The sequence below is a fragment of the Musca domestica genome, unplaced genomic scaffold, assembly GCF_030504385.1.
Source record: "Musca domestica strain aabys unplaced genomic scaffold, Musca_domestica.polishedcontigs.V.1.1 61, whole genome shotgun sequence".
In the NCBI taxonomy this organism is placed as follows: Eukaryota; Metazoa; Arthropoda; class Insecta; order Diptera; family Muscidae; genus Musca; species Musca domestica.
In genome coordinates this window covers 3,001,443-3,024,549 of record NW_026712367.1, presented here as the reverse complement: position 1 = coordinate 3,024,549, position 23,107 = coordinate 3,001,443, and the positions used below count along the sequence as shown (strand labels likewise).

The following is a 23,107-nucleotide window of genomic DNA, read 5'->3' as shown; positions in this document are numbered from 1 at the left end:
TATAAGAATTTTAATTATTCAAAATTTTTAACCCTTTGTGGGGGAGGTACTTGATGGAGTGGACCGATATTGCCCATTTTCGCACCTCGCCTAGCACTGATGCAAATATTAGAATTTGCAAACTTGGAGCAAAATCGGATAATTTTTCTCTTTCTGTGCGCTAAATTATTTTCTTTGAAAATGTTGCCATTTTGTGTGGGGGAGGTACCAGAATGAGTGGACCGATATTGGCCATCTCCAAACTCGTTCTAAGTTTGACAATAATATTACAATTTACCAAGTTTGGATCAAATCGGATACTCCCTTTGAGAGTTATCGTGTGCCCCAGTCAGACTGACAAACAAACGGACGGACGGATATCCCTAGATGGACTTCAAATGCTCTGAAACGGATTTGTTGCAAAGAGACCTAGTGTCTAAGACCGCTATTTCGATGAAGCATGTTTTCAACTGAATTGCTTCTGTATATTAAGTCCAATTTTAGACTTGCTATAGCTTAAGGGTTAGGTTAGGTTAGGTTAAAGGATGTGTGGCTGTGTAAAAACAACAACTCCACTTGGAGACCTATTGGCCCATTGTGATCATCCTAATTTAGAAAAAATGAAAGTGAAATAAGTTAGGAGGTTAGAGTAGAATATAGATAGGAAATAGAAGAGTTAGTGGGTTTGCATCCACGGCGTAGTCAGCGTGTCGTCCTTAGCCACTTTAGTCCTCTGGCTAACTGAAGAATAACTGCTGGCTCGGTTTCGGAGAGCCATGACAAATCGGGCAGAATTTGCTTACCTAGAAGCCTATGTCTTACTCCGATCAGGGTAGGACAGTGACAGAGTAAGTCTTCCACCGTTTCTGTTTCTTTCTCATCTTGGAAAAGCCTGCAGTATTCAGTGTCGTCACCCCCCCCCCCATTTTTAAGTCATGGCCTTTATGTTGCAATGACCTGTAATTAGACCCACCACAAGCTTCAAGTCCAACTTCGGCATGGATGTGAGTGACCGTGATCTCCTTTCAGAGTTCACCGGCCAAATCTTTTTGGAGATGTTACATCGCCTTCCAGATAGCCAGTTCTGTTGAAATCTCCCAAGATAGTGATTATGAAGTACTTGAAAGAAGTGGCATAAAGGTGGCTTCACTGAGGTCTCAATCTCTAGATCTACTGACTCAGATCCGCGTCTGGCCAATTCATCGGCAGATTCATTGCCAGATATGTTGCAGTGTCCAGGAATTCAACAGAGCTTGACAAACGACTTTACCTTTTCCAGGGCAATTCATGCACTCCAAAACAGCCATAGATTTCATTATAAAAGAATTTAGAGCTTTTAGGGCCGCTTGACTATCGACATATATAGTCACCGGTCCATCCCGTTCATTGATTCTGTTTTCCAACAGCTCTATGGCCATTCTGACAGCAAAAATCTCTTCCATGAAAAACGCTACAATCGCTGTTTAAATTTTTTAAATTTTCACCAGGCTTATTAGACCACGTCTTTTTTTCCTGGCATTACCTCTATTTTTTGAGTAGTTACAATCCATGTCTTTTTTTTTTTTTTTTTGTTATTGTTAAGCAAAAGCGCCAAAACAGCGGGCTCATTGCGCTTTCCAATTCACTCACGTTGGGCAATAATGTACATGATTGGTTTTGTTGCTGCCGCTGTTGCTTCTCCACCTCACCACAAGTACATCACCTCTACTCAGACATTTCTTCAAACCAACTAAACTCAGTAAAACAAAATTTTCACCAGGAGAAACTTTGTTGTTTACTTCCGCTCAGAGTTTATTAACCCCAAATGTGGAATGGAGAAAATCAAAAAAAGAGTGATGACTGCCGCGCGCTACTCATTTGGATTTGAGGGCAATGTGTAAACATTGGATTCCTTTATGTTTCTTGTTTTCTTTCTTTTTTTTTGTTTTACATGTCCCACTACTCGCTGTTGCTCGTTTTTTTGTGTTTTAAACTCTTCTCCATTTTCCCATTTTAGTGGAATTTTTTTTTTTCAGAACCCATTCTCTAAATGTGTGTGCCGCGCTCTTCTTGATGACGGCTGCTGCTGGTGGTCATTGCCTTGTGATTTGTTTGTTTTCTGTCGAGGGGGGAGGGGGAAGGGAGTAGCAAACTATGTGTGAGTTTGCCTTCGATTTCTCCCATCAAAGTCGTCTCCCAGCAAGATTCAATGCTGTGAGTCTTCTAAACGAAAAAACCAACAACACCAATCTCTTTTACTCTAAATTTCTGTTGTATTTAGGCGGGGAAGAGTAATCTTTCTCTACTCCCATTTAGTTGCGGTTTCCTCTCCCCCGCCCCTTTATTCAATAACCAGCTAATTCTCATATTTTCATTTCTCCTTTTGATGATAATAATGTTGGGAGGGTTTTTTTTTATTGTTGTTCGTTCTCATTCCTCTAATCTCCACGGGGGAAAGAAATTACCAAGAAAGAAAATGCAGAGCATAAATGAAACTAAAAATATTTATCTCTGATTTAGAATAGTTTTTAATGGTTAACGGAGTCCCCCCCATTGTTGTTGTTGTTGTCGTCGTTGTGAGTATCTTAAAATTCTTGGGAGAGAGCAAGAGAGGTGTAGAAGAGGGACCATTACATTTTTCTCTGCAGGTGTTGTGTTGCATTTTTTTTGCCGTTGGAGTCAATTGGATTTTTTTTTGTTACATCTAGGTTTGTGTGTGTGTGTGTGTGTGTGTGAGTGCGTGTGTTTGTTTTGTTGTTGCGCCTCAACCATGATCTCTTTTGGCCCATTTGTTGCTCTCGTTTGCATTTTTGTTGTGTTTAATTGCTATTGGGAATATGGCAGCTATTTTGTTGTAAATCATTGTCAACATATCTCAACAACAACATACTCACACGTTGAGATAACCTCCTCTCGCACCGCTGGCAAAAAAGAGTTACTGTGACAGACGACGTCTCTTAGCAAAAACGAAAAAAAAAGAAAATAAAAACAAAATCTATACCAAAATATGGGACAAAAATGCCGGTACATGAACGGAAAAATAGTATCTCTCCGTGTGTGTCATTGTGTTGGTAATTTTGTTTATACAAATTTAGGCGCGAAAAGTTCCAATACAGCATATATTGTGTCATGAGTTTAGTAGTATGTTGGCAGGAGGCCTGTTGGCTGGAAGGTCTTTAAATTAATTCAAGAACTTTGATGGAGGTGGATTAAAATGTCAACCTGTTAGATATCCCCGCCTCTAGACCATATGGGCATTTTGGTGTAATAGAAATAAATTATTTGATTTTTAGATATTTAATTCGACCTTTATTATATATTGTTACAATTGTAAATTTAATAAAAAAACGAGCTCGAGGTCTTTGTTGTTGTTTAATTATTTATTATTTTCGATATTTCGTCCTCCAACGGAAGACATCATCAGGAACATTTGGCGATATTTTGTAAAATTTTTTTATATATTTTTGAACAGTATTGTTCCTGATGATGTCTTCCGTTGGAGGACGAAATATCGAAAATAATAAATAATTAAACAACAACAAAGACCTCGAGCTCGTTTTTTTATTAAATTTACAATTGTAACAATAAAAATAAATTTTTATTTAAAAACAAGTAAAATAGTATCAGTCGGTTTTGCCCGCAGATGTATACCCCCAGTCACGAGTTATGATTTTTCTAACTGTTGACCCTTTATGGGGGAGGTCTGTATTAACCAATTCGTATTTGACCTAAGACTGATCTACAGTAGCTCCAAGCGAAACTCGTATATTTTTTTATTAGAGTTAGCCGTAGAACACAGGAGCACGCCTCAAGCAGCACTGGATACTCTACTGGGCCTAAGCCCGCTGAATGTATATGTGGAGGAACAGGCATCCACTAGGTGAATGGCGCAGTCAACCCTTTGGACATTCTGCGATTCTAAGGCATGTAAGGAATGTGGGAGACTTTGTAAGTGACTATATTTCACCACGACTAAGCTTCTACCCACCTGACATACTACACATACCTGATAGAGACGCCTGGGCTCAAAACAACCCACCTTTCCGTGGCATAGCTGTTTATACCGACGGTTCAAAGATGGAGTGTGGTACGGGAGCTGGTGTCTTCTGTGATACTCTTAATGTTCGTGAATCCTACAAGCTTGGAAACAACTGTAGCGTATTTCAGGCGGAAATCATTGCGGTCAAAAAGGCCATTGACCTGCTGGTCACGCATTCAGGAGCATTGAAGTCAGTAGTCAGGTGACTATATATGTCGATAGTCAAGCGGCACTGAAGGCCTTGAGTTCCTTTACAATCAAGTCTAGGGCTGTTTTGAACTGCAGGGAAGCCTTGGAAAACACTAGGTTATCCATCAAGCTCTGTTGGGTTCCTGGACATTTCAACATCCCAGGTAACAAGACTGCAGACGAATTGGCCAGACTAGGATCCGAATCAACTACAATTGAAGTAGACAACTCGGTTAAACCACCACTGTGCCAATTTCCTACAGGTTATTCACAAACACTACTCTGAGAAAATCCAACAAAAATGGCTGGATGAAATTGGATGTACCATCCCCAAACGAATCTGGCCCACACTCTCGGAGAAGAGAACAAGGTCGCTGATGTCATTGTCAAAACCTGATCTAACACTCTTTTCTAGGATGAACACAATGGACCTATAGGTCTCCGAGTGGAGCGGTTGACATATGGTAACCGCGCGTCCTTTAACCTAACCTAGCCGTAGAACAGAATTTTACTGTTTTTTTTTTTTTTTAACGAAACAATGGAATTTATTCTAAGACTCACCAAATTTCTATGCAAAAGCTAAACTCGTACAGCTTACATTTATACGGCAACTGCGTTCAACTTCACGCGATTATTGGAAAATATATTTGGGGAAGTCCCTAACAGCTGATTTATCACAAATTTCCACGTGTTGTGTAATTTACTGACTTAAATATTAAAACGGATAACAAATGGAACAATGTGCTGGTCGCGGAAAAGAGCAAATTTAACCTTTTTGGTTCAGATGGCAGACCTTATCTATGGAGAAAGGCAAAAAATTGTCAAAAAAATAGCACGGTGGTGGGCCAATAATGGTGTGAGGTTCATTTTCAGCCTCTGGACCTGGTGTATTGCATTTTTTTGAGGGTATTATGGATCAGACTATGTACCTTACATTTGAAAGAAAGTTTGCCACTCTGTAAGGAAAAACTCGGCCATGGCGAAGATTATTATTTTTATCAAGACAATGATCCCCGAAACACAAGTGCGGCCATGGCTGCTATATAATTTTCCCCACGTCATGGATACACCAGCCCAGAGTGTAGACATGAACCCCATAGATAATTTATGGAGCTATCTCGATGGAAAATTCCACCAGCATACCATATCTTGCAAAGATTTGAAGGGAATACCAGAGTACAGACATGAACCCCATAAAGAATTTATGAAGCTATCTCCAGCATACCATATCTTGCAAAGATTTGAGGGAAATATTTAGATATGGCAAGCTTCGCAAGCTATGACAGATATATGTTTTGGATGTTGTGACTCTTTGTGGGTGAGGTACCAGAAGAGGGGTTGGCACATATATCCCATCTTCACACTGGATCTTGGGTTATTAAAAATATTGTGATGTGTGAAATTTGAAGAGAACCGTATGCTTAATTCATTGTCCTTGAGCGTTTTTTCCAAAAATTTTGGACCCTATCTGGCAGAGGTACCAGAATAAATAGTCCGATCTCTACCATCTTTATGACATATCTTGTGTTGATGGAAATATTGAGATGTACAACGTCTAAATTGAATCGGATGTTAATTCCGCGTTTTATGAGTTCCATGGATACTCAAAACTTTATCAATTTGTGGGGGAGGTACCAGAAGGAATGAACCGATATATTCCACGTTCGCATCAGATCTTGGGTTATTAAAAATATTGTGATGTGTGTAATTTGAAGAGAACCGGATGCTTATTTCGGATTTTATTATCATTTTTGTTATTCAAAACTTAAACCCTTGTGGGCGAGGTTTGAGAAGGAATGGTCCGATTTCTACCATCGTTATAACAGATTTGATGAAATATTGAGATGTGCCAAGTCTGAATGCAATCGGTGCTTCATGGATACTCAAAATGTTATCCCTTTGTGGGGGAGGTATCAAAAAAGTGGGCCAATATATCCTATCTTCACACCAGACCTTGGGCCAATACAAGTATTGTAATGTGTGTAATTTGAAAAGAATCGGATGCTTATTTTGGATTTTATGATCCTTTTGGTTATTTTAAACTTAAACCCTTTGTGGGGGAGGTACTAGAAGGAATGGTCCTATCTCTACCATCTTTATAACAAATCTTGTGCTGGTGGAAATATTGAGATGTACCAAGTCTGAATGGAATCGGATGTTAATTTCGTGTACTATTTTTACTAATTTTATTGCTTAGATTTAAAAATTCTTTGGAAACGACAATAATTTTTAAATCGCATTAGTTTTCCTCGCCACTAGAACATATGGGAATTAAGAAAATCCAATGATTATTAGATGTTAAAAGTCATTGGAGACGATAGTGGTTTTTAGATCGAATTAGGTGTCCTCGTCACTAGAACATATGGGAAAAAATCAAATGCATTTTCTTCAGAAGTTGGAAGTATTTGGAAATGTCAATAATTCTTAAATCGAATTAGATGTCCTCGCCACTAGACCGTATGGGAATAATAAGGAAATATTCAATGACTTTACGACATGCTGATCATTTGAGGAAATTTTGAGAACACGATAGGGTTTTAGAAGAGAGAATGTAGAACTTGGAAAACTATTATGATTTCTATCAAGAAAAATCCTTGCCACTAGATCATATGGGAATTATTTAGCTTTTGGTATCAGATACGAATATTTTAGGATTTTTATTAAAGGTCCCACAGAGAGTTATAAAACTCTATTTGCAGAGTTATTATTCTAGCCCCTTATCTATAGAAAATCTTTTGGAGTCAGTGCTTCAATAAAAGAAAGTATAGGACCCATTAATTCAATTTCTTTCCTAGGACATTCAGAGAAGACGATCTTCCTGAATTTTTACACTGTCCTTATATTAATTTACCATAAACGGAAAACATTTCCCTTTTTGATTAAAATAGTGTTGGGAATAGGCCTTTTGATGTCTCATTTTCTCTCCTTTAATGAAATAATTAAAAAAATATTTTTTTTCTAATTCAATTTCAGAACACCCCCTGCAAACATCCGGTCGTTATGTTGGCCGGTGTCAATGCCAACGATTTGGAGGCATTGCTGGAGTTTGTCTATCGTGGTGAGGTGAGTGTCGATCATGCCCAATTACCATCACTGTTGCAGGCAGCACAATGTTTGAATATACAAGGGCTGGCGCCACAAACTGTGACCAAAGACGACTATACGCATTCGATACAATTGCAACACATGATACCCCAACACCACCATGTAAGTTAAAATCAAAAACATGAAAAAGACAAATGAAATAATAAATTTTATTTCCATAGGAACAAGAACAATTGATTGCCACCATTGCCACGGCTCCCCAACAAACGGTACATGCTCAAGTTGTTGACGACATACATCAGGCTGGACAAATTCTGCAAACGACCACACAAACTCAACAAGGACAACAACAGACCATTGTGACCACAGATGCTACCAAGGATGTTATACAACAATATTTGCCGGCACGCAAACGTAAACCCCGTGTTAAGAAAATGTCACGTAAGTTTGAAATACATTTCTTTGACATTTCAAAAATTTAATTTCATTTGTTTCTGCGAAACAGCCACTGCTCCGAAAATCACTAAAGTTGAAGGCATGGACACGATTATCAGCACCCCAACAACATCTCATCCCACGGCCACGGTACAGACGACCCAGCAACAACAGGTCCAACAGCAGCAACAACAACAACAACAGCAGCAACAGATCGAAAATGGTAATGACGGCTCAATGATCACCTCGACACCGATTATCAAGAGTGAAGTTACCAAAGTGGAAACGATCGTTATGGACCCGAACACAAGTGGTGAAATAAGCATTTCAACACCCGGCAAAACTGGCAAACGTACCAAGAATTTGAGTGGAGAGAGTAAGTAGTAGTCGATGGAGGACCAACTTTGTTTCTTCTACAAAATGCACGCTATTTAGAAAATGGAGATACTTTTTAAACGTCGTGTGAATAATACATTTGGTTTAGATAAATTATCCTTGCCATTTGGATAGCATAGATACATTATCCGTACCATTTATATAGTATAGATACATTATCCATGCTATTTACATAGCGTAGACCTTATTTGGATAAGGTAGATACGTTATCCATGCTATTTAGATAATGTAGATACATTATCCATACCATTTAGATAATGTAGATACATTATCCATGCCCTTTGGATAATGTAGATACATTGTCCGTGGCATTTGTGTAGTTAGATACAATATCCATGCTATTTGGATGAGGTAGATACATTATCCATGCTATTTACATAAAGTAGATACATTATCCACTTCATTCGAACAATGAAGATACATTATCTATGCTATTTAGATAGTCTAGATACATGATTCATGTCATTTGGATAATGTAGATACATTATCCATGTCACTTGGATAAGGTAGATACATTATCCATGCTATTTAGATAAAGTAGATACATTATCCATACCATTTGGATAATGTAGATACATTATCCATGCCATTTGGATAATGTAGATACATTATCCATGCCATTTGGATAATGTAGATACATTATCCATGCCATTTGTATAGTACAGATACATTATTCATGCCATTTGGATGGCGTAGATACATTATCCATGCTATTTAGATAGTCTAGATACATTATTCACGCCATTTGGATAGTGTAGATACATTATTCATGCCATTTGAATAGTGTAGATACATTAACCATGCCGTTTGGATAGTGTAGATACATTATCCCTGTCATTTGGATGTTGTAGATACATTATTTAAACTATTTGGATAGTGTAGATACATTATCCACGCCATTTGAATAGTGTAGATACATTATCCATGCTATTTAGATAGTCTAAATACATTATTCGCGCCATTTGGATAGCGTAGATACATTATCCATGCTATTTAGATAGTCTAGATACATTATTCGCGCCATTTGGATAGTGCAGATACATTATCCACCTTTTGGATAATGTAGATACATTATTCATGCCATTTGGATAGCGTAGATACATTATTCATGCCATTTGGATAGTGTAGATAAATTATCCATGTCATTTGAATAGTGTAGATACATTAAGCATGCCGTTTGGATAGTGCAGATACATTATCCACCTCATTTGAGCAATGAAGATACATTATCTATGCTATTTAGATAGTGTAGATACATTATACCTGTCATTTAGTAGTAAGTAGTAGTCGATGGAGGAACAACTTTTTTTCTTCTACAAAATGCACGCTATTTAGAAAATGGAGATACTTTTTAAACGTCATATTTATAATTTACACGGTTTAGATAAATTATTCATGCCATTTTGATAGTGTAGATACATTATCCGTACCATTTATATAGTATAGATACATTATCCATGCTATTTACATAGCGTAGACCTTATTTGGATAAGGTAGATACATTATCCATGCTATTTAGATAATGTAGATACATTATCCATACCATTTGGATAATGTAGATACATTATCCATGCCCTTTGGATAATGTAGATAAATTGTCCGTGGCATTTGTGTAGTTAGATACAATATCCATGCTATTTGGATGAGGTAGATACATTATCCATGCTATTTACATAAAGTAGATACATTATCCACTTCATTCGAACAATGAAGATACATTATCTATGCTATTTAGATAGTCTAGATACATGATTCATGTCATTTGGATAATGTAGATACATTATCCATGCCACTTGGATAAGGTAGATACATTATCCATGCTATTTAGATAAAGTAGATACATTATCCATACCATTTGGATAATGTAGATACATTATCCATGCCATTTGGATAATGTAGATACATTATCCATGCCATTTGGATAATGTAGATACATTATCCATGCCATTTGGATAATGTAGATACATTATCCATGCCATTTGTATAGTACAGATACATTATTCATGCCATTTGGATGGCGTAGATACATTATCCATGCTATTTAGATAGTCTAGATACATTATTCACGCCATTTGGATAGTGTAGATACATTATCCATGCCTTTTGGATAGTGTAGATACATTATCCATGCTTTTTGGATAATGTAGATACATTATCCATGCCATTTGTATAGTATAGATACATTATTCATGCCATTTGGATGGTGTAGATACATTATCCCTGCCATTTGGATAGTGTAGATACATTATCCATGCTATTTAGATAGTCTAGATACATTATTCACGCCATTTGGATAGTGTAGATACATTATACATGTCATTTGGATAATGTAGTTACATAATGCACATCATTTGGATAGTATAGATACATTATCTCAGCCATTGGATAGTGTAGATACATTATCCATGTCATTTAGACAATGTAGATACATTATCCCAGCCATTTAGATAATGTAGATACATTATCCCTGCCATTTAGATAATGCAGATACATTATCCATTCTATTTAGATAATGTAGATACATTATCCGTACCATTTGTATAGTATAGATACATTATCAATGCTATTTAGATAGTGTAGATACATTATCCCTGTCATTTGGATTGTGTATCTAGTGTATGTAGATAGTATCCACACCATTTGGATAATGTAGATACATTAACCCTGCCATTTGAATAGTGTAGATACATTTTCCATGTCATTTGGGTAATGTAGATACATTATCCACGACATTTGGATAATGTAGATACATTTTCCATAGCATATGTATAGGCTAGATACATTTCCCATGCCATTTGTATGGCATAGATACATTATCCATGCTATTTGGATAATGCACACATTTTATTGAGATTTTATTTTAATTTCGATTTCTCATTAATTTTTCTCCATCTCCTTTTTGCAGAACCTCGTTCCCGATCACAATCCGAACAACCGGCCACATGTCCCATCTGTTATGCTGTCATTCGTCAATCGCGCAACTTACGTCGTCACTTGGAGCTGAGACATTTTGCCAAACCCGGTGTGAAAAAGGAAAAGAAAAGTAAGTCAGGTGGTGGTAATGGCAGCGGCACCGGTGCCGATCTAGATGCATCGACTGAGGCAATGAACGGTAACAACACAACAATGTTAGGTTCGACGACAATGACCAGCGATGCCAGTGGTATACTAGATAATACAACAACGACAACGGCGGGTGGACATAATGCAAACGGCGGCGGTGGTGGTGTCAATGCCTTGGTCACGGCTGTGAGCAATGCGATACCCATGAATACAACGACGACGGCGGTAACAAGTGGTGGCACGCCCATAATTATGGGCAATACCATCACCCAATTGCCCGTACTTAAACAGGAGCCAGGCGCCGCCGCAACCATTACCACAACCGCTGGTGGTTGTATTGTGGGTACAGCAACGGCTCAGCAGGTGGCCAATGCGGCGAATCAAGGTCAAATGCAAAATGTCATACACATAGTTAGTGAGGAAGTTTATCAGCAGCAGCAACAACAACAGCAACAACAACAGCAGCAGCAACATCAACAGCAATAATCATAAAACACCACACATTTTCTTTGTTTCTAATCAATACTTACCCGCTCAGCATCATCATTTTCTCAACAACAACATCAATCATTATCATCATGCATTCCTTGTTGACATCATTTACTTTTCTTCTTCATCTCTTTGTTTGACATATCTTCCATTGCATTTCGAGTTGCAATTTTGATAATTTTCTGCTTCCTTCTTCTAACAATGCCCACCAGCGGTTGGCAAGCAAATCTCTGTCTGTATGTCTCTCACTCTCTCTCTTAAACAGAAACACACGCTTAAATGCAATTCCTTTATGGTTTTCTTTCAAAGTTTTTAATTTTTTTAAATATATATATTTTTTTGTATATATCAGATTATTACTTCAAAGTAATTTAAAATTTTATCTAATTTTATTTGTATAATTTTAAACACAAACAAAAAAACAACAACATTATTATAAGTTATGAAAGAAAAGTTGTAGAAAAAAAGGGAGTTTTATTTGGGAGTAGTACATTTTTAAAATCAGTAAAGATCCAATTTTTTCTCTAGAGTATCTATTGAAAGGTTCCTATTTTTATCTAGCATTATCTTTTCTAAAGCAGAAAAATCAATAGGTGGCCCACATTGTAAGGATCTCTTCGATGGGGGCCATATCAAACTATTTTTCTTCTTTACAAAAGATTTTCTTTTTGTTATTACCTAATTTCAGCCTTTCGCTTATGTTTAGAGTTTTTGGATATTCAGATGCCCCCAGTGGAATTTTGTGAAGAACATTTTTGTAGAACATGACAAGTCTCAAAATCCAAGTTTTAGCAGAATTTCGTAGCTTTTTCAAAAACAATTTTTGAAGAGAGTCAAAAATAAAACTTCTAAAAATTGTGATTTTATTTTCACCTTTATCTGACTTTTATGCTACGATTTAAGTTATGCAGTATTCAGAGACCCCTAGTAGAATTTTATAGAGAATATTTTTGTAGACAATCGCGAACTTCGATCTTCACGTTTTCGGGGTGTTTTGTACATTTTTTGGAAAATGTCAAAAAACTACTTTAATTACCAATAACTAAAAATGGTGATTTTATATTTATCTTTTTCCGACTTTTATGCTACGATTTGAGCTATGCTGTATTCAGAGACCCCTAGTAGAATTTTGTGGAGAATATTTTTGTAGACTATCGCGAACTTCGATCTTCACATTTTCAGGGTGTTTTGTACTTTTTTTGGAAAATGTCAAAAAACTACTTCAATTAACTATAACTAAAAAAGGTGATTTTATTTTTATCTTTTTCTCACTTTTGTCCTCCGATTTGAGTTATGCTGTATTCAGAGACCCCTAGTAGAATTTTATAGAGAATATTTTTGTAGACCATCGCGAACTTCGATCTTCACGTTTTCGGGGTGTTTTGTATATTTTTTGAATAGTGTCAAAAAACTACTTCAATTAACTATTAATAAAAATGGTGATTTTATTTTCATCTTTTTCCGAATTTTATGCTACGATTTGAGCTAAGCTGTATTCAGAGACCCCTAACAGAATTTTATAGAAAATATTTTTGTAGACTATCGCGAACTTCGATGTTCACGTTTTCGGGTTGTTTTGTACATTTTTTGAAAAATGTCAAAAAAGCTTCTTCTAAAACTGGTGATTTTATTTTTATCTTTTTCTCACTTTTGTCCTCCGATTTGAGTTATGCTGTCTTCAGAGGGCTCTAGTAGAATTTTATAGAGAATAATTTTGTAGACTATCGCGAACTTCGATCTTCACGTTTTCGGGGTGTTTTGTACATATTTTGAAATATGTCAAAAAGCTTCTTCTAAAACTAGTGATTTTATTTTTATATTTTTCTCACTTTTGTCCTCCGATTTGAGTTATGCTGTCTTCAGAGGGCTCTAGTAGAATTTTATAGAGAATAATTTTGTAGACTATCGCGAACTTCGATCTTCACGTTATCGGGGTGTTTTGTACATTTTTTGGAAAATGTCAAAAAACTACTTCAAATAAACTATAACTAAAAAATGTGATTTTATTTTTATCTTTTTCCGACTTTTATGCTACGATTTGAGTTATGCTGTATTCAGAGGGCTCTAGTAGAATTTTATAGAGAATATTTTTGTAGACTATCGCGAACTTCGATGTTCACGTTTTCGGGTTGTTTTGTACATTTTTTGGAAAATGTCAAAAAACTACTTCAATTAACTATAACTAAAAAAGGTGATTTTATTTTTATCTTTTTCTCACTTTTGTCCTCCGATTTGAGTTATGCTGTATTCAGAGGGCTCTAGTAGAATTTTATAGAGAATATTTTTGTAGGCTATCGCGAACTTTTATATCCATGTTTTCGATTGGTTTCGGACAATTTTTGAAACGTGTCAGAAAAAAAAACGTTTTTCTAAAAATGGTTATTTTATTTTTATCTTTTATGCTACGATTTGAATATTTCTGTAGCTAATGGGAATTTCAATATCCACGTTTTCGTGTTGTTTTGAACATATTTTTTAAAAATTGCGTAAAAGTACTCCCATTAAATTTTATTAAAAGTTTTGTTTTTGTTTTCATCTTTCTCTAACTTAAATCTTTTGATTTGAGCTATGCTGTGTTCAGGGACCCCTAGTAGAATTTTGTGGAGAATATTTTTGTAGACCATCACGATTTACAATATCCACGTTTTCGGGGTGTTTTGTAACAATTTTGAAAACTTATCATAAATACTACATCAATTCCTAAAGGATACTAAATATGTTCTACAAAACTGTTCTTCGTGTTGTTACGAATAAAAATAACCTGCAGTTAACCCTGCAGTTGCAAAAAAAAAATGAACTATCTTTTTTAAAGAAGGGAATTTTTCTAGACTACCCAAATGCCTTCTTTATCGACAAACTAAAGTAAATCCTATTTTTAGGGTCAAAATTCAAATTCCTTTCTTTAAGGATCTTCCTAAAGCTTCACTCAATTCCCATTTTTTCTACAACTTTTAAACTATATTATTGTAAAAAAAACTTAATCTCATGTATTTTTTATTAAATTTTTTTTAAAAAAGAGAATACAAATTGAAAAAAAATCAAAATTATTTAAATAATTTTGTTTTTATTTTTTCTTGTATTAAGCATTGTAAAGAAATACTTAATAATAGTCTTTAAAACGACAGAAAAAATACAAAAAAAAAAAAAAAACACAATTTTATATTTTTAAAATATTTATAATTCTAAACTATTTTTTAAATTATTAGTTTATGTATTTTAATATATATATATATATATATATATATTTTTTATAATATAATTTATAATAATACTAGAATAACTTAACTACACCTAATACTTACATATATACACATTCAATTAACAACAACAAAAAGAGAAAACGAAACATGAAAGTGAAAACTTCTTTATAAATAAAGTGGACATAATGAAAGAAAAACCAAACCTTATTTGTTATGAGTTTGTATTCCTTGTTTTTGTTTTTTGGTATTTATAATTTTTACTACTCTAGTTTTGAGAATATCATTTATTAATCTGAACTTTATTCTGTAGTTAGATATTTCAGATATTTCTAATTTTTGAATACTATTTAAATCCCCAAACCCCAAGATCTCTGACCACCTTGCATTGAATTTTTTAAGTCTTCTTCCCTCTTCTGATTTTTTTTCTCGCAACTACAAATTCATCACGATAAAGTTTGGTTTTTGTTTTGTTTTTTTTTTTTTTTTTTAATATACTAACCGAAAAACACATACACAAACACAAAAGAAAAAGTATTAAAATTTATAAAATTGTAAACAAAATTTTGTATTTCTAACATCATTTCATATTCACCCACTCACTCACTTACATCACCCACACACATACATTCATACAAAAATAATCATTGAACGTGTCATTTTTATTCAACTCATTAATCCAATCAAATCATTCAGTACCTCCACCCTCTACTATTGTAACAACTATGTGCGCTGTGTTGCTGATAAACTTCCGAGATGAATTTGTAGTTCGGAAAGGGGAAAATACGTTGCTCAGGAACCAGAATTCTGGTGATCCTCTTTTTAGGGGCCAGTTGGATGTAATGAAGTATTGTGCAAACAATCTGAAGGTCAGAGAAAGATCAGGTTTATGGATAAAATGAAGGCCAGATGGAGGCTCTGCAGATGAAACGAAATGAAAAAGGGTTCTAAAATACATTTTCATATTGAAACTGATCTTTTTGAGAGACTCATATTACGATTTGGCGTATGATATATTCCGAGACCCATGGTAGAATTTTGTGGAGAACAATTTTCTAGAATATATTGAAGCCTAAAAATTCCATCTTTAAGGTGTTTTGTATCATTTTTAAAAAAATACTCAATAATACTCCTTTAATTTAGTGTTGGCTTAAAATTATGTTTTTGTTTCGAACTTTTTCCGACATTTAAATTAAAATTTGAGTTTCGCTGTACTTTAAAACCCCCAGTAAAATTTTGTGGATAACGATTTTCTAGAATATATTGAAGACTAAAAGTTCCGTTTTCCAGGTGTTTTCTACTCTTTTTTGAAAAATATTCAATAACAATCCTTTAGCTAAGCGTTGACTTAAGATTACGTTTTTGTTTCGAACGTTTTTCGACATTTAAATTGAAATTTGAGTTTCGCTGTACTTTGGGACCCGTAGTAGAATTTTATGGAGAACAAATTTCTGGAATAAATTGAAGCCCAAAAATTCCGTTTTTAAGGTGTTTTGTATCATTTTTCAAGAAATACTCAGAAATACTCCTTTAATTTAGCGTTGACTTAAAATTATGTTTTTGTTTCGAACTTTTTCCGACATTTAAATTGAAATTTGAGTTTCGTTGTATTTTGGGACCCTCAGTAGAATTTTGTGGAGAACAATTTTCTAGAATATATTGAAGCCTAAAAATTACGTTTTCAAGGTGTTTTCTACTCTTTTTGAAAAATATTCAAAAATACTCCTTTAATTTAGTGTTGACATAAGATAATGTTTTTGTTTCGAACTTTTTCCGACATGTAAATTGACATTTGAGTTTCGCTGTATTTTGAGACCCCAGTAGAATTCTGTGGAGAACAATTTTCTAGAATAAATGAAACCCTAAATATCCCGTTTTCGTGGTGTTTTGTAGCAATTTTGAAAAATATTCAATAATGTTTATTAAATTTAGTTTTGCTATAAAATTGTATTTTTATTTCCTCCTCTTTTTGGCATTTAGGTTGGGATTGGAGTTATGCTATATTGAGAGACCCCCAGTAGAATTTATTGTGGAACCATTTTCTAGAATAATTGAAAGCCAAAAAATCCCGTTTTCGAGGTGTTTTGTACCATTTTTGAGAAATATTTAATAATCTTAATTAAATTTAGTCTTGACTTAAAATTGTATTTTTGTTTCCTCATCTTTTTGGCATTTAGGTTGCGATTGGAGTTATGCTATATTGAGAGACCCCTAGTAGAATTTAGTGTAGAACCATTTTCTAGAATATATCGTAGCTTAAAAATTCCGTTTTCGTGGTGTTTTGTCCCATTTTTGAAAACTATTCAATAATGTTAATTAAATTTAGTTTTGACATAAAATTGTCATTTTTCTCTTCCTCTTTTTGGCATTTAGGTTGGGATTGGAGTTATGCTATACTGAAAGACCCCCAGTAGAATTTAGTGCAGAATCATTTTCTAGAATATTTTGAGCCATAAAAATTCCGTTTTGGAGGTGTTTTGTACTATTATTGAAAAGTACTTAATGTAGTTCGTCTTGAATCAAAATTGTATTTCCATTTCCACCTATTTCGGATATTTAGATTGAGATTTTCATTATGCTATAGTCAGGGACCTCTAGTAGAACTTTATGGAGAACATTTTTCCTAAATACATCGAACCTTAAAAATCCCGATTTGGAGGCGTTTTCAACTATTTCTGAAAAGTAGTCAAAAATAATACATTAAGTTCGTCTAGACTCAAGATTGTATTTTCGTTTCCTCCTCTTTTTTGCATTTAGGTTGATATTTGGGTTATGCTCTATTCAGAGACCCCTCGTAGAACTTTATGAAGAACAATTTTTCTTAATACATCGAAACATAAAAATTCCTTTTTGGACGTGTTTTCAACTATTTTTGAAAAGTAGTCAAAAATTTTGACTTAAAGCTATCTTTTTGTTTCCTCCTCTTTCGGACATTTAAATTGAGATTTAGGTTATGCTATATTCAGAGACCCCTAGTAGAATTTTGTGGTCAACTTTTTTGTAGAATGTTACGGAAGTCTAGAGCGACGTTTTCGAGTCGTTTTGGACCAATTTGAAAAAAGGCCAAAATACGTGCTTTACTTGAAGTTCTATTTTTGTTTTCATCTCTTTGATAAACTTCTGTCTTTATTTAAATCCCGCTACATGTGGAGACCCCTATTAAAATTGTCCAGACAACATTTTTCTAGAATATATCGATTTGTCATGATCACGTTTTATTCGTCTTTTATAGCATTTTTGTAAAACATCCAATAATACTCCTTTAATTTAGTATTTTCTTAAAATATTGATTTTGTTTCCCCCTCTTTTGAATATTTAGAATGATATTTGAGTCTTGCTATGTTCAGAGACCCCTTGTAGATTTTTGTGGTCAATCCTTTTGTAGCATGTTACGGAACTCTATAGCGACGTTTTCGGTGTGTTTTCGTCCAATTTGGAAAAGTCGTCAAAATAGGCTTTTTACTTAAAATTGTTTTTTTTACCTCCAAAATGCACAACCTAGGACTAAAATGAAAAAAAACTGCAAGAGAAACGTTTCAGAAAGACCGTAAGCATTTCTTGTGTAAAATAGCCTCGCCGACGACCAAGGTGTTTTATATAGACTTCCCATTTCTAACATCTTGTTTTTTGTTGTTTCTTTTCATTTCTAGCTCCCGGTAAGAAAACCGCCATGGCTGTACCGCCCGGTTCAACGAATGCATCTGGTACATCGACAGTGACCACGACATCGGTTAGCACGGTGCCGCAAGTGCAATCGGTACAATCGTTGCACACCCTACAGACGGTGCAAGTTAAGAAGGATCCTGATGCACAAAACCAAGGACAGACAATGACAGTGACCACGACAACAACGGGCAGCAACAACAACAACGGACAACAGCAGAATCAGCAACAGCAGAACCAGCAACAACAAAACCAACAACAGCAACAACAGGTGCAACAAGTTCAAGTTCAACAGGCTCAACAGATACAACAGCATCATATAATCGATCAATCGGGCAATATATCCACCACGACGACTACAACAACCACGGGACAACAGCAGCAACAACAACAACAAGCCCAACAGCAACAACAGCAGCAGCAACAGAATCAACAACAAGCCCAACAGATTGTAACACAAACCGAAAATACCGATGGCACCACCTCGCTATCCATTGCCCAGGTGCAAACCCTGCCCTCGGGCCATCAAATTTTGGGCAATATCAATCAGGTGAATATGACTGAATACCAAACACATCCAACATTGTGATGAGTGGGTGGTGAGAGAGCGTAAGAAAGATAGAGAGAGTGGACGGATGACAAAACTAATTGCCACACACGCACACAAACACACGCAAAGAAAAAATTATTTTAAAAAAAAAAAAAAAAAAAAAAAAAATTAAGACAATTTGTTTTTTATTTCCTAATTTTTTTTTTTCAAATATTCTTAGAAAAACATGTAGAGAGGGGAAGAAAGCATACATCTTTCTTGGCTTTAAATACTTATTTTCTTTGTTTAGATTTTTAGAAAATTTAGAAATAAGTAGAACGTCATAACAACACCTTTAGTGGAATTGTTGTACTCCTCCAGAAACCAACCCCCCTTCCCCAAAATGACAAGCTATTTATTGTATTTGATTTAACCTAGATTGGAAAAATTCATGGAAGAAATCTGAAGAAATAAATGATTTCTGTAGCCAACAATTTATCTTCTTCCATGAAATTGTCCAAATCTGCGACTTCTTTCTGAATTGGTTTTGTTATGTTTCACCCAAGGTTTTATGTTTTTTATTCGGTAGTCTATATAAACAATTATGTCAATAGCCTAAGTTTAATACTAACCCCCAAAAACCCTTTAGTTTGTAAATTATTAAAATTAACTAAAATTCTTTTGGTTTAACTTAAAGAAGTTAAAAAAAAAAAAAAACAAAAATAAATAAATAAAATTCTGTAGAATAATTTTTTGATTATCTTTGTTCTGTTTCCATTTACCATTTAAGAGCTATGTACTTTCTTTTGCTTTTCGTAAAATTAAATCCCTTTTGGTTCTTGAAATTGCATTTTGTGTTTTTCTCCCCCTGTATGTTCTTACCTGCCTTTGGTAGAGCTAAAAGCTTTTCCCCCACCACACCCCGGCAAAACCCCCAATGCTAATTGTGTCCTGTACTATTTGTTTTAAATATAGTTATAACTTAGTTTTGTATGTAATTTGCTTTAAAAACTTGGTTTTAAGTTATCTTCGTTTTATCCCCCCACCCTTATGTTAAATAATTACTCTTATTCTTTTATCTTTTCTCTTACAAAAAAAAAACTTTGTGTTAGATAAATTAAAAAATATCTATAAATAGATAATAATTAAAAAAAAAACAAAATTTTCCCATGGTCTTTTGTGTTTTTCTTTTCTGTAAAAAGCTAAGCTTACTTTTAATTTAAAAAAAAAACTTTGTAATATAAACAATTTTTTTATGGAAATATTATTTAGAACTTTTATATATTTTTTCTTAAATCAAGTCTTAAAAGCTGTTTTTTATAGGTTGTTTAGTGTTTTAGAATATTTCAGAATTTTACTTAAAATTATATTTTTTGTTTCCATCCTTTTCCCATATTATGAATGAGCTTTGAGTTATGCTATACTCGGAGACCCCCAATAGAATTTGATGGCAAACCTATCTTCAGAATATATCGAACCTTAAAAATCGATTTTAACCGGTGTTTTATACCATTTTTGGAAAGTAACCAGAAAATATCTTCAATTCAGTTTTAACTTGGAAAAATGTTTTTGTTTCCTTCTTTTTCTCGCATTACGACTGAGATTTAAATTATGCTATTTTCAGAGACCCCCAATGGAATTTTATGGCGAGCTGATCTTCTAAATATATCGAACCTTAAAAATCCCATTTAAGGATTGTTTGGTACCATTTTGGGAAAGTAGCCAGAAAATACCATTAATTCATTCTTTACTTAAAATAATGTTTTTGTTTTCCATCTTTTCTCACATTAGGACTGAGATTTGAGTTATGCTATATTCAGAGACACCTAATAGAATTTTATGGCAAACCGATCTTCAGAATATATTAAACCTTAAAAATCGAATTTAACCGATGTTTTGTACCATTTTTGGAAAGTAGCCAGAAAATACCCTAATTCTTTCTTTACTTAAAATAATGTTTTTGTTTTAAACTTTTTCTTACATTAGGACTGAGATTTGAGTTATGCTATATTCAGAGACCCCCAATAGAATTTTATGGCAAACCAATCTTCAGAATATATTGAAACTTAAAAATCGAATTTAACCGGTGTTTTGTACCATTTTTGGAAAGTAGTCAGAAAATAGCTTTAATTCAGTCTTCAATTAAAATTATTATTTTGTTTCCATCTTTTTCTCACATTATAACTGAGATTTGAGTTATGCTATATTCAGACACCCCTAACAGAATTTTATGGCGAACCAATCTTCAGAATATATTGAACCTTAAAAATCGAATTTAACCGGTGTTTTGTACCATTTTTGGAAACTAGCTAGAAAATACCCTTAATTCATTCTTTACTTAAAATAATGTTTTTGTTTTAAGCTGTTTCTCACATTATGACTGAGATTTGAGGTGTGATATATACAGTGACCCCCAATAGAATTTTATGGCGAACCGATCTTTAAAATATATCGAACCTTAAAAATCTCATTTTAGTGGTGTTTTGTACCAATTTTAAACATTTGTCAAAAAGGCCCTTAATTCATTCTTCACTTAAAATTGTTATTTTGTTTCCATCTTTTTCTCACATTATGACTGGGATTTAAGTTTTTCTATATCCGGAGACCCCCAATAGAATTTTATGGTGAAACGATCTTCCGAATATATCCAACCTTAAAAATCGAATTTAACCGGTGTTTTGTACCATTTTTAGAAAGTAGCCAGAAAATACCCTTAATTAATTCTTTACTTAAAATAATGTTTTTGTTTTCAGCTTTTTCTCACATTAGGACTGAGATTTGAGTTATGCTATAAACAGAGACCCCTAACAGAATTTTATGGCGAACCGATCTTCAGAATATATCCAACCTAAAAAATCGAATTTAACCGGTGTTTTGTACCATTTTTAGAAAGTAGCCAGAAAATATCCTTAATTCATTCTTTACTTAAAATAATGTTTTTGTTTTCAACTTTTTCTCACATTAGGACTTAGATTTAAGTTATGCTATATTCAGAGACCCCTAACAGAATTTTATGGCGAACAGATTTTCCAAATATATCGAATCTTAAAAATCCCATTTAAGCGGTGTTCTGTACCATTTTTGAAAATTTGTCAAAAAATACCTTTAATTCATTCTTCACTTAAAATCTTTATTTTGTTTCCATTTTTTTCTCACATTACGACTGAGATTTAAGTTATGCTATATTCTGAGACCCCCAATAGAATTTTATGGCGAACCAATCTTCTAAATATGTCGAACCTTAAAAATCCTATTTAAGGATTGTTTTGTACCATTTTTGGAAATTTGTCAAAAAATACCTTTAATTAATTTTTCACATAAAAATATTATTTTGTTTTCCATCTTTTCTCACATTAGGACTGAGATTTGATTTATGTTATAAACAGAGACCTCTAACAGAATTTTATGGCGAACCGATCTTCAGAATAGATCGAACCTTAAAAATCCCTTTTAAGCGGTGTTTTGTATCATTTTTGAAAAATAGTCTGAAAGTGCCTTTAATTCGGTCTTAACCTAAAACTATCTTTTTTGTTTTAAACTTTTTCTCACATTTGTATTGAAATTTTATCCATGTTGTATTCAGAGATCCCTAATAGAATTTTATAGAAAATTGATCTCCAAAATACATCGGAACGTAAAAATCACATTTAAGCATTTGGAAAGTAGTCCGCAAAAATCTTACAATTCAGTCTAAAATTATGTTTTTGTTTTAAATGTTTTTTTCACATTCGAATTGAAATTTGAGTCACGCCAAATTTGGAGACCCATTATAGAATTATATGACGAACCAATCTCAGGAATATATCGAATTTTGTCCCAGTTTTGGAAAGTATTCAGAGATACCCTTTAAATTAGTTTTTACGTAAAACTATGTTTTTGAATCCGCCGTTTTTCGGACACTAAGACTGAGATTTGAGTTATGCTACATCCAGAGACTCATTGTAGAATTTTGTGACAAACAAATCTTTAGAGTATATTGAACCTAAAAAATCCCGTTTTAAAGGTGTTTTGTACCATTTTTGAAAACTATCCAGAAAAACTCCTTTTATTCAGGTTCACTCAAAGTTATGATTTTATTTCAAACTTTTTCAGACATTTAAATTG

At 34.0% G+C, this 23,107-nt stretch overlaps 1 protein-coding gene across 6 annotated transcripts in view; it reads left to right on the top strand.

The window, feature by feature from the left end:
* The window catches only part of LOC131805793 (transcription factor GAGA-like), a 45,669-nt gene that overhangs the window by 17,113 nt on the left and 5,449 nt on the right, over positions 1–23,107 (top strand). For 5 of the 6 annotated variants that reach the window (XM_059129418.1, XM_059129417.1, XM_059129421.1 and 2 more), the window contains exons 3-7: positions 7,160–7,393; positions 7,453–7,672; positions 7,737–8,042; positions 10,968–11,105; positions 18,462–19,024. In XM_059129418.1, coding sequence (XP_058985401.1) covers positions 7,160–7,393; positions 7,453–7,672; positions 7,737–8,042; positions 10,968–11,105; positions 18,462–19,024 — 1,461 coding nt within the window. Of the gene's footprint in view, positions 1–7,159; positions 7,394–7,452; positions 7,673–7,736; positions 8,043–10,967; positions 11,106–18,461; positions 20,166–23,107 lie in introns of those variants that run through there. The other variant, XM_059129422.1, reaches the window with a different exon arrangement.